Source organism: Branchiostoma belcheri, unplaced genomic scaffold (assembly GCF_001625305.1).
Source record: "Branchiostoma belcheri isolate BF01 breed outbred unplaced genomic scaffold, Haploidv18h27 scaffold43, whole genome shotgun sequence".
NCBI classification, from domain to species: Eukaryota; Metazoa; Chordata; class Leptocardii; order Amphioxiformes; family Branchiostomatidae; genus Branchiostoma; species Branchiostoma belcheri.
Genome location: NW_017804054.1, coordinates 2,345,264 through 2,357,731, shown reverse-complemented (window position 1 = coordinate 2,357,731; position 12,468 = coordinate 2,345,264). Strand labels below are relative to the sequence as shown.

Below are 12,468 nucleotides of genomic sequence, written 5' to 3'. Positions count from 1 at the left end.
GGCATGGCTAGAGATGTAACAGCTCGCCTCTTCATTCATCACCTCCACACTCCTCTCATTTGTCAGATGTCCTTAGGAGGCGGTTTTAGTGACAGATTTACGGGGAGGGGAGCTGTGGAACCTTCCCCTGGGAATCCAATTTCAAACCTAGCGGTTGTTAGCAGGTCGCTGCACTGAGGCGGCAGGACTGATATCATCTGGTTATGTGTGCGGCAACCGTCGGTAAATCCCCCACCTGAGCGATCCTAAAGCCTCAAATCAAACGTCAGTCCGCTGGAATGGAACAGTTACCCAGACCACGTCCCTCCTCCTGGAATATTCACCAACGCGGGATGCTGGAAGGCAGGCAGAGCTAACAACACAATACATGAGGGATAGAGGAAGGCAAGACAGAAACGTTAAGGAACCACAACAGTCCCTTTATTACCTTCGCCAAGAAGGTTATGTTTTCAGGGGCGTTCGTGTATGTGTGTGTGTGTCTGTCTGTCAACACGATAACTTGAGAAGGTCTTGATGGATTGTCTTGATACTTGGTAGGTGGGTAGGTCTTGATGAGACCTCAAAATGATTAGATTTTGGGCCACCTGGCGGCTTGTCATGGTACTGCAGCAGAACTTCCGGTTTTGATATCTCGTGATCTAGACATGCTAGGGTAACGAAAGGCATGGATGGCAGGTAGCTCTTGTGCTGGGGAAGAAGTGACGTGACTTTGGGCCCCCTAGTTCCTTGCTCTAGAACTGCAGGGGGGTTTAAAGGACAAATGTTTAAAGGAGGATAACTCAAGAACCGATTGATGGATCATCGTGATTTTTGGTATGTAGGTAGCTTGAGTGATGCTTGACATAATGATATTACAATTATGCAAATATGGATGTAATTTGCATAATTAATGAGGAAATTCTATCTATCAGCTGCATTCCATAAAAGGAAGTTCAAGCTTGTGACATATGTTATTAAGAATGAGAGAAACGCAGGCAGATATCGATTATGTAAATGAAGACTTAATTTGCATAATTAATGAGAAAATATTATAATTGCATAGTGGTAACTGCCTGGAATTTTATACTTGGGGTGTTTGAAAGTTAAGTTAAGGTGAACATAATTAAACATAACTTATTCAAATAAGGACCTCATTTGCATAATTTATGAGAAAATGTCATCATGGCATTCTTTGTTAAGATAAGACTGTCTTTTGGTGGAGAATATGATCAACAGATATAATTCATGCAATTGAGGATCCTATTTGCATAATTAGGGGGATTAATATATAATTTCTTAATCATAAAAGCTAACATTTGGCGAAGGTAAGAGATCGTGGAACTCTAGTTCTAGTATAGTATGCAATGCTTTAACGTAATATATTGGTTGTTTTCCCCACTACAGGACGAAGTTAATTGGAAGACAAGCGGCAACTAGCAATAACTCCAGGACTTCTATTCATCGTCGAAGATTCTTCATGAAGGGAGTGAGTACATGTGTGCCCTTTACTCCTTTACTTTAGTCCAGTTCTGAATCATTGAATATTACGTTACAAATTTATTTAACTTTAACTTAACTTTCTTAACTATTGCATAGTGAGGCTGACGACGCTAGACAGAGAGAGAGAGAGAGAGAGAATGGGGAGAGGGCGGGGGGGGTGAGATTAGTCTAGGTTATAGTACACAAGTTTAACCTTTTAAAGTAAACACTGCTCTATTAGTTTGACTTCGGTTGCAGAGGTAAAAGTCGGTGAAAGAAGAGATCGGCTCCGCCTTCCAATACCATGTCCTAGACACAGTGGGTTATTAACAATCCACTGCTCCTACGGCCTTAAAAAGTCTACGGGACTACCTTTACCTTTACCTTTTTACCATGTTTGCATGTTTCCCATACATTATGGGGTCCAAATGAAAGGCCAATCCCAGTTTGAGTGGGTCTGGGGACTTTGATGGATCGTCACCCTTCTTGAAACATTTCCATCCTGCGTCATGCCTAATTATGACCGCTCCTGTTGAACGCTGAAATGGACTTTTATGTGCATTTACTAATTCAATGCTTGACCCTGATTACCAAATCGTGTAGTTACAACTTCGTTTCACCATTGAGATAACGTATCGTATTGAGATTGGTCCTTAGCTGCATTCGTCTTTCAGACCGTACATAGGTCACTTCGGTAAAAACCCATTTGTGAATGAAATACTACGGGGAAGGTAATTAAATTAGGGAAGGCCGTATGGGTACGTCATGAGGCTGCCGTCAAGGGAAAACTGGACCAAACCAGTTGAGCTACAGACTGACAGCCACGGAACCAGTTTCGATGAGGTAAATGGGTTATAAAGGTTGCGCCTAGCAGTCATCGATGACTTCGCAGTCATCTGCGTCTGTGGCTGGTTAGCTACGTCATATCGTAGAGAGTATCTAAAGGCATGATAATCGGTACTTTCTGTAGATCATCACAACCTTTCCAGGACAGGTAAGAACGCTTGATACTTTCTTTGAAAAGATATTCTGGGCAAATTTGAGAACAATCACATTGGAGTGGTCGCTTGTTTTCTGGAGTTTTTGCCCTGTTCGGGGTCATTTTCTACTCTGCATGCTTTCCATGATCATAGGCCAATTTTCAGTCAAGCTTTGCATTTAAGGTGTAAACTGTAATATGCCCTATCCATGCATATCTTTTCTTTCAGTCACTTATTTCTTTGTGTAAATCTAAGTAGATTTGGATATCTATATTCCACTACAAACTCTTTTTGATAGATATAATCTACGATGACCTACATTATGTTAGACGGACATAAGATGTTGAGCTTACTGTAATAGGTTAAGATTAAAAGTATCATACATGTACTTGCTTACCAGTGTTTATTATAAAGGGTACTGAAATATTTAGCAAGCAATGATGCTCTCCATTATACCTTATTGACAATGCAACGATATTTTTTACCCATGTACAATACGGTATTCAATTGGCATGAAACCGATACATTCTTTAACAGGGACGTCCAAACAAAGTGTAACTTCCTGAAGGATTTAAAGCAAACATTTTACTAAAAAAATATTCTAATGATGACCTTTGTCTAATCTTTTGTGTTTTTAGGTCAACTGCTGACTTTACATCGCTTTTTGATTAGTTATCAAAAGCACAGAGAAGATAAATTGCTTTTGACAGGTGCTGAATACTTTGGGGAATATAAACACATTGTTGTAGCGTTCTGACACACAAAAAGGCACTCCTGCTCAAGCTGGTTTGGGACAGGTCGGCCCAAAGCATATTTCGTCCATCAGCGCTCCAAAAATGTGATATGCGCAGGTGAATTTAGAGTGGTAATTGGTTAGCCCGAGTGCCTGTGGTGGGATCGTAATCTTGACAAAATATCCCGATGCAACGTAGACCTATAACTCATAAAAACTGACTGAAGCTTCAGACCGTCTAAAGATAACAAAAAGGGCTAGCAAATGGTGCGTTACAATACATATTTTTCATCCTTGTTATACTTTAGCTTAGCATACAAGACTTGTAATTAGCAAGTTCAAACTCAAAGAAGGATATTTTTACTTTACCTTCATTTAAGAAAGGCCACAATCGACCTGCATGTCACTTTTCATCGACGTCACGAGGGAGAAGGTCTAAGTACAAAAAATGTATAGATTATAGATTAAATCCCCAATCTTCACATTCCTATACATATGTTTTATCAGCTAGCAATTGCTAGCTTTACTATATATATGCGGTGTGTGTGTGTTTCTGTGTATATGTGAGTGTGCGTGCGTGAAACCCTATCAATATGGGGCATATAAAACTAACAGCAAGTATCAGCCTTTAATTTAACTCTAAGACAAACCTATGAAACAAATTCTCATACGATCTAAACGCAGTATTCTCTTGATGGCATTTTTCGTTACGAATACTTATTATGTGCACCTGAACAAGAAGGAACTATTTAACAGAAAACGCTTACTGTTGGATCGTGAGTCTAAAACTTTTATTATGTATAGATAAAGGTTTGTTTTTGACTTGCAGATATGAAATAATGTCACGAAACATCGATGTAATACACACATCAGTTGAAAAGAGTAACCGTTCTTTGTTTCAGGTTGAGATAGCCGTGTCTTAGGGCGCGTCTCTAGACTGATCGATGTCCCAAATGCCGGACGTCAACATGACAAGGATGAAGAGGCAGGGGAGCGCGGACATGGTGCCATGTCCTACCACACAGGTACGAGTTCTAACTGTGCGTACCAAATAATGGTTCATACAGGGCAAAGGTCACAATTTCCCGTAGGCGCACAAGGCCCATTCCGAAAGCATTCAAACCAACTGTAAACAGCCGTTTGCTTGACATATCTTGCTATAATTGCTGGTATTTTGCAGCTGGGGGGTTTTCTTTCTTTTTGTTTCCTTGACATAACTGGCCTCAATGTTTGTTTTTGATGCTTGGTAGAGCTCTAGAAGTGATGCTATGTTGTTGTGTTTGGTGGTGTTCAGAGGGGTCGGAGGTCATTCGGGCTATCCGATGACGAGGTTATGCCGATTCAAAAGTAAGAAGTTTGGCTTAAAATAGCAATTTAAAGACGTTTTCGTCCCATTTTCTACTTACGCGTTCTGCGAAAAATTGTCTTGTTCTAGAAATAATATTTCATCTTTGGGTAACATCATATGTTAAGAAGATACATACGCGTACGCCTGCGTTAATATTCTAACGTCAAACTTTTTTCTTAATTTACGAGCACCCTAGAGTGCCGAAACACTATCCTCTGCAACATATTTTGGTTTAATTCATTGCTAACCTACTTTCCAAGGCTACTACCCTACCTTTCCTTTACCTGCTCAATAACATAGTTTTGATAGACAGCACCATCGGACGATATTCGTCCCTTGGCGGTGTATGCCGATTTATCAGAGCGTTGGCCGACGTCTCGGGAGTGAATTGAAATGTCCTGTGTCGCCAAAACGCGACACGGAGAGGGATTACTTTGATTACTTTAACGCCGAAATACACTTCATAAAGTAGGCAGGGCTCTGTTTCCCCCTGCACGATTACAACGTTTCGATTTTCTATACTCAGGATGTGTACATCAAAATTTAAAAGGGCTGCATGTGTTTCTTTGGAATACACCCTAAGGAACTAAAGTTTTGAGCATTAATGTGATACTAAAGGCTAGTTACATGTAGATAATCCTTATAACGTGGATGGTGTTCTTCATTTAAGAATCTATTGTTCCTTGTGCATGAAAAATATCATTGTTTGCAAATGTTGTAATACCACCTTTAATAATCTTTTGATACTTTTATCTTTCGTGGCATATTACTCGTCATGCCTGTTGTGAATAATTAGACAGATACAGACAATTGGGAAAACACGTGTCTGCTTTTAGATAAAGATAAGAAAGTCACGAACTAATACAAAACAATGGCGTCGGCATTAAATTCTATATTTTGAAAAAACACAAGTTACATACACGCACAGATCGACCACAGACGTCAATCTCTTTATTAAAATTAGGACAAAGACTGTCTGCAAAAAGGCTGCTGGCCAAATCATTTATAAACGTAAAAATTGCGAATACTTGGAGCAAAACAAGATAAATGACAAAAAACTCTGGACCATAGGGACAAAACTTTTACAAAAATGGAATACACCAGACGTTACTGGCTATACAAGAAGAAAGTTTTTGTTGCTTATGTTCAGTATATTTTTTGTCTTTTTTTATAAAGTTATAAACGGTCACTCCACGGGAACGACGCAGGGTGAATAGTGCTGAGCACGTTTTTTGCTTTTCCTTTTGTTCATCATATATTTCTATCTTTCTTAAAGTTATAAATTGTCCTAACGGTCACTCCGCGGGGACGATAGAGGGTGAAAAGCGCTGACCTCATCTTTCAGTTTCAATCATCGGCTGGGAGTGATTAAATCATCGCCAGAACCGCTGGAACCACGGTCCCCTTTATTACAGGCGTTCGATCTCATCCCACCGCAAATATTAGGAGATTTCTCCAGGGAGTTCTCTTGTGGACTTCGCTACCCTGGTTGTGGTCGTGCATGACAATAGGGGGCAAGCGTTCCTGGGTTCCATACATAAATCTATCTGATTTTAGTTCAATGGCTGACTTATTAATGAAGTGTTGATTGGTTTCACAGGTTACTTTGCTACTTGTGACCGGTGACGTATTTTCAATTAGGCAGACATTGATATCTACGCTACTTATCTTTACCTACGTGTTTATGGAGATGATGGGAAAAAAAGATGATGAAATAAAGACTAAACTTTACTTTCAACACTGGGATGTACTAGGGACTTACCCCACATTTTCGTCTGACTCCTTCAACCTTGTTTACGGAATGGACCCATCTACTCTTGGAACGTGACGTCAGAAACACGTGACCGTAGTAGCGGGTCATACGTGCCAGATATCTTGTGTCGGCCCCCGTCTCTGTTCAGGGTAGAAAAAAAGATGTCAATGTGAACGTTATTCCTAGCCTGGTTAACTACAAATAAAATGATGACATTGAAGTGGCAAATTATTAATTCTATGTATTGCCAATAATCGAAAAATAGTAGAGATCTACAGATCTAGTTTCTACATGAAGTCGAAAATGCTTCAAAGTGACAATATCTGGGGAGCCCATGCTTAACTATTACCCTTATATCAAGTGTAATAAAGACTAGGTACAGGTGAAATTCTTGTTTTTTATTCAACCTTGTGCCCTGTATGCACACATTTTGATTACTATTTTGTGTTTAATTGCAGTACTACGTTAGATAATTACAATAAGTCGCAAATTTCTTCCAGGAGCTCCCTTCTATATCAACGCTACTTATCTTAATCTATGTGCTTAGGGAAATTTTCTTCACATGCTCTACCTTTTGGTCTGTTTTTATTTTGAGTACAGTGTTTTTTGTTGAACTACTTTGGGTCCTGTGGCTGCTTGCGTTGGTATGTATACAGCATTTTGGCAAAAACTAAAGATGTATACGTTAAATCATTACAGTAAGTCGTAAATTTCTTCCAGGCGCTCCCAAAGCTTCCAGTCCCTCCCTTGCAGCAGACGTTAGAAGGTTACCTAAAGGTTGTCCGCCCGCTGGTATCAGACGAGGAATACGAACAGACGAAAAGAAAGGTCGAAGAGTTTGGCAACGCGGGAGGAGTTGGAGATATGCTGCAAGAGAAATTGCTGGACTATTCTCAGACAAAAGTCAACTGGGTAAGTATTGCCATTTTTCATAAAGTATTAAAACTGTTATCATTTAGTTACACGTTATTAATGTTTTCTCCCACAGAGTACACTTAGTCTAGTCATTTAGACGCTGCAAGAAAAGTGGAATTTACCAATAACGATGAATGTTGGATAATTCTGGTAATGGCAGATTTTGCTATTCTATATTTTGTCAGACTTACCAGACATGTATCGCTATTGATGCAACCATTCCCATACGTACTTGTTAGACCTATCTGGGATAAATTAACTTTATTGCTAAGCTAACAACTGGGGTTAAGTATGTGAGACCCATTCCAATAGTGGTTATTGCATACAATGCATCTATACTGAAAACATTTATTGCCTAAAGCAGTTACTTAAATGGCATTTATCATCATTTGTTAATCCTACGGTAATTAGTGTACACTAGCTATTCACGATAGCTGTAAAACCCAAGTGTGCGTAAAGAATAGATCATATGCTGCTTAGAATTCTTTCAAATTGTTATAACAAGCTATTAAACCTTGTTAAAGTTTAGTAAGTTTAAAAATAAATTAGTAGCCAAGGAATGCTTGCCAGAGATAGTTTATATTGATTAATATTGACCAGAAACAACTTGAATCACAAACAACTCATAAAGCGATGCAAATCTCATACACAAAACGTGTGATGAACACATAACCATTTCTTATAGGAGGATACCGATAGACCATTAAGAAAACACATTGAATTTCGGTACTCATAAATATAGCATAAAGAAAATCTGTACCCAGACCTTTACAGAGAAGGGGCAACGGCGAAAGTTTATTCTAGGGACGCAACAAAAAATGAGGAGTCAAATCAAAGATGACAATTTGGTTTGGAGATATATTTCAATACCATGACATCGCCTGGGCTGAGGTAATATATCACCCAAAATGGACCAAGGAGGTCAACCGGGAACCCAAACATGAATGAAAATGAAAGACCTCTAAGCATGTTAAGCAGAGATATGAAAAACCAATGTCTAAATTATAGCAGGTGTTCAAACAATTTTATTACAGGAGACACCGTTCTCAAATTCAAAAACAGTTTTAACTACAGATTTAAATTTAAGCTACTTCCAACATTCAAAATTATACTACTAGACCAAAACTAACATATTAAGGATCAGTCGGATCGGGTTTTGCGTAGAATTTTGAAAGGAAATCCGTACAAATTAGCTTACTTGTTCTACATATATATTCATAGTTTGTCAAATCTATTCCTGCAGTGTTATGTAATGTCTAGAGCAAACCTTAATCGATTCGTTGTTGGACAGATGTGTGACAGGCTGAATAAAAGTTCTAAACGGGAACTATGCGGCTCCAGATGTCTTACTGAGGGACGACTGCGTGTGCAAGATGTCGGTAGCTTGAGGAATGAATCCCCTCTACTATATACTTAATCGATTCGTTATTTGTCATAACTTAAACGGAATAAAAGTAAACCTCCGCATTTTGAGAGAGCAATAAGAGAAAAAGTATTGTAACAGACAGAAATGCTTGACGTGCATCATATTAATACTCCGTTTTCGTTCATATTTCTGTACTGTAGTAGTTCTTACAATAGACCTACTGTAGTGATCACATAATCATTGTTGCTAGTCTCCAAGCAGATCCATTTCAGTGGCAAGACTGTTTTGCCGTTAAAAAGGGATCTGCTTGGAGGCTAATTGTTGCCATACATTCTACCATGCACACATGTCGAGGAATAACGTCCATTCATTCCTTTAGACTTAAATAGCGTTCGTGAGTGTTCGTGCACGTCTATGAGAACAACACTGATTTACAAATCTGTCGTACACAGAATAAATACATTTAGTTCGCAGAAGGTGCTTCATAACAGACATAACCTGATGGTAGCCATTTATTTGGTAGGAAGTACATTCCGTGGGGTTACATGACCACAACACCCCGACATCAATAGGCAAAGGAAAATTTAGACTATTTCCTACCATTTTAATTATCTTATGATGGATGACAAGGGTATATTTTTACTTCAGTAGCATCAGGTGTTAAGTCGCGGGATTAGTATATGAATCTATCGATGTTGTTTTGTTCGGGTCACGAACACAATTATTGCTAACCTTGGTGTACTAAACCTAAAACACCCCCATAGTGTTATAAAAAGAACGCTTTCATCGACTTTGGTGAGGAGACAAAATAATTTCGCCTCTCATAATTGCAGTGTCGGTGTCTACCAAAGGTTGTATCTTTCCTATTACGAGAGATATTGCACGGATATTGCAAGTGAGGGTTAGGGAAAGGTCAAACCTCTCAGCGGTAAAGGAAGAAGACGGCTGGTCGGTTTGGAACGAGGCCAACTCCTACTATTTCGGATTGAAATTAATCACAGCACAACCTGCTACCCAATTTTAGTTTTTTCTTTCTTTCTTTCAATGTTAAATTTTACAATTCTGGACAAGATTGGAATTGTACAAGATTGGAATATTTACACAACCGCTGACAACAGTAAGTTCTTACGAGAGGAAGTTCGACTTTTTTAAGGAAAGTCAACATGAAACTCCTCCGTTTATTTTTCAATGTTCCTATTTACCATGTAAGCGTAATACAATGTGAAAAACTATCTATGATTGCGATTAAGACGTTGGACGTAGACACCCTAAAATACTTAAGCTAGTCATGTACATCTCAAAACGCAGTATGGAGTCAAGGTGTTCTCTAGCGAGAATATTGAAACTGCAGATAGGAATCCTTTCCTTTTGGATCTAGAATTTAACACTAAAAGCTTTACAACAGTCCAAAGCAGCCTTGAGACGCATGCCTCATTAAACGTATTGACGTCAGACCTTCAGTCCAATGTACTGACTTTATTGTTTTGACATTGTTTTGTTGCTTGACTAAATCAAACCGTATCTTGTCCTGTGTAAATGTATGCTGGGCTCCATTAGCAGCTTTTACAAGCTGAATTGTTATAATGATGAAATAGATAAATAAAGACTGTAAATATATCATTGTTTACCGTGTTAGGTGTATGACTGGTGGCTGGATGACATGTACCTGACCGCTAGACTGCCACTGGTGATCAACTCCAGTCCAGGCATGGTGTTCCCCAAGCAGAACTTCAACGAACCTTCCGACCAACTCAGGTTTGTCTGGAGATACATGATACGGACACCATGCAATCTTCAAAATTGTTTAAAGTTAAAACTTTTGGTCCAACCCAAAAAAAGTTCTCTCACCTAGAGCTTTCGACTCTTTGGTCTTCCTCAGTAGACTGACCCAGTGAAATGTGACGTCAGATGAACTTTCATGATAATCTTCAAATTTTTTTATGTTTTCTTGTCTTTCAGGTTTGCCGCAAGATTGATATCAGGCATCATGGATTATAAGGTCATATTGGACGCGTAAGTATCGTTTACAAGTTTGCAGCACAAAGCTCCAACTCACCGAATTTTCATCTCAGATCTCCTTCGGGATGGTAGATGACCCATTATGTTTGTATGGGCTAAAGGTAAATGTTGTAGCGGCCACCGTCCCAGCAGGCTATCGGTTGGTGAAATCCATAATGGCAGAGTAGCTAGGCTGAGGTACCTGACGTTGGTTGGGGAATCCAAGGTAAAATGTGGTACAAGGAGAGGGATGCGCTCCGTGTCACAATACCGTGTCCTAGACAAGTGGATTAACACTCTACTAAGTCTAAGGCCTTTTAAGAAACTTAATTGCACTTGTACATTGTACAGATGAATGTTAACGGTTATGCCCAGATAATGGAAATTATTGTATTTGCATAAAAGTGACATATTGTTGACTTACCTGACTTAATGCCGAGCCTAGCCTCGAGTTACAAACAATGTTGTATATTTAGAAAAAAATTTAAAAAGGCACTGCATTAGGCTTGGAAGCGAGTTAAGTATGCAGACGAAATGTCGTTTTCTGTCTCCCATGTAGTCGAGCGCTGCCCATCGACTACGCCCGGGGCCAGTTGGCGGGACAACCCCTGTGTATGGAGCAGTACTACAGACTGTTCTCGTCATACAGGGTGCCGGGAATAACTAAGGACATGCTCGTCTCCCCGGACAGTAGTGTCATGCCCGAACCAGAGCACATCATTGTTGTATGCAAAAACCAGGTATGAGTAGATGTCGTTACGTAATATGACAAATAATGTGAACACACCTGCATTGTCCTTGGTACCCCTCTCACCCCTCTATCACCTCTCACCCGGCAAGCCTGTAGACCTTGGTACAAGGAGCGGAATTGTTTTCATACGATTTTTGTCAAATGGCTTCATTTATTACTATAACCCGACTAGCAAAGGTCAAAGGATAGTCTGACAAACTATGACACAATGTCATACATCGGGAGTGTATCACGTCTGTATCAAACGTTGGTGAGAGATCAACTTGCGAAGACAGATAGGGAAGACGGATTAGGATTGCTAATGTAAGTTTGGGTACCAAAAAAGAACTATATATCCAGGCGGTTACAAAATTAAATATAGAGACTAACAGCTCTACGTAGCTTGGATATCGACAATTATAGCATCTTGCATGATATCCCTATATTCTGAGACATAACTAAAGTTACCAGAATTATAATCGACCGGAAACGTTGGTGAGTGACTGTAAGAAAAGACAACGATACGAATATGCAGCCATCCAACTAATTTAGTTCAGTACTTACGTTTTGGCAAAACTGAGAATGTAACTTTATATATAGGCTAAGTATATACCTGTAGATCATAAGGTATTAAAAATGGCATGTAATGGCATGTAATTTCTGATTTTGACCCCTCCTCACTTTTCGACTCCTGACTCTGTAAACAAAGAGTCAACAAACAGTCAAGACGTATCAATCATCGATCAGTGACAAACCTATAAAGCTGACATGGCGGCTCTTACCCTTACCTCTTATCCACCGACTGATTTTGATTGTTGAGTTGCCAGAGTTAAGCAGGTATCACGAAATGAGCCGTTGGAAACTGCGTTTTGTTTGTGCTATGGCGGCGATTCATAAAATGGCGGGGAAATGACGGTTCACCTTTGACCTATCCTAGTTTGTTGGCCTGATTACCATGGCGTTGCACTATTTGACAGTCAGTCGATATTGACTGTCTTGTAATGTCAAGTAGCCATCCATATCATAGTGGTTTGGGCGGACTGGGTAATACTGATCAGTAAAAAGGAGTTTCTCATGTGTTTTCTTCGGCCTATCTTCGTCCTCCTCAGTTCTTCGTGCTCGATGTTATCATCAACTTCAAACGTCTGAGCGAGGCCGACCTTTTCAACCAGTTGAAGCGAATTATG

At 39.5% G+C, this 12,468-nt stretch overlaps 1 protein-coding gene across 1 annotated transcript in view; it reads left to right on the top strand.

Moving 5' to 3' along the window:
* Positions 1 to 1,381: 1,381 nt before the first annotated feature.
* The window catches only part of LOC109478329 (choline O-acetyltransferase-like), an 18,723-nt gene continuing 7,636 nt past the window's right edge, over positions 1,382 to 12,468 (top strand). Inside the window, 7 exon segments of the mRNA XM_019779828.1 lie at positions 1,382 to 1,465; positions 4,074 to 4,196; positions 6,993 to 7,184; positions 10,190 to 10,308; positions 10,513 to 10,566; positions 11,111 to 11,291; positions 12,391 to 12,468. The exon segment at positions 12,391 to 12,468 is cut by the window's right edge and continues 45 nt beyond it. Of these exon segments, the coding sequence (XP_019635387.1) occupies positions 4,116 to 4,196; positions 6,993 to 7,184; positions 10,190 to 10,308; positions 10,513 to 10,566; positions 11,111 to 11,291; positions 12,391 to 12,468 (705 nt within the window). The 5' untranslated portion in view covers positions 1,382 to 1,465; positions 4,074 to 4,115.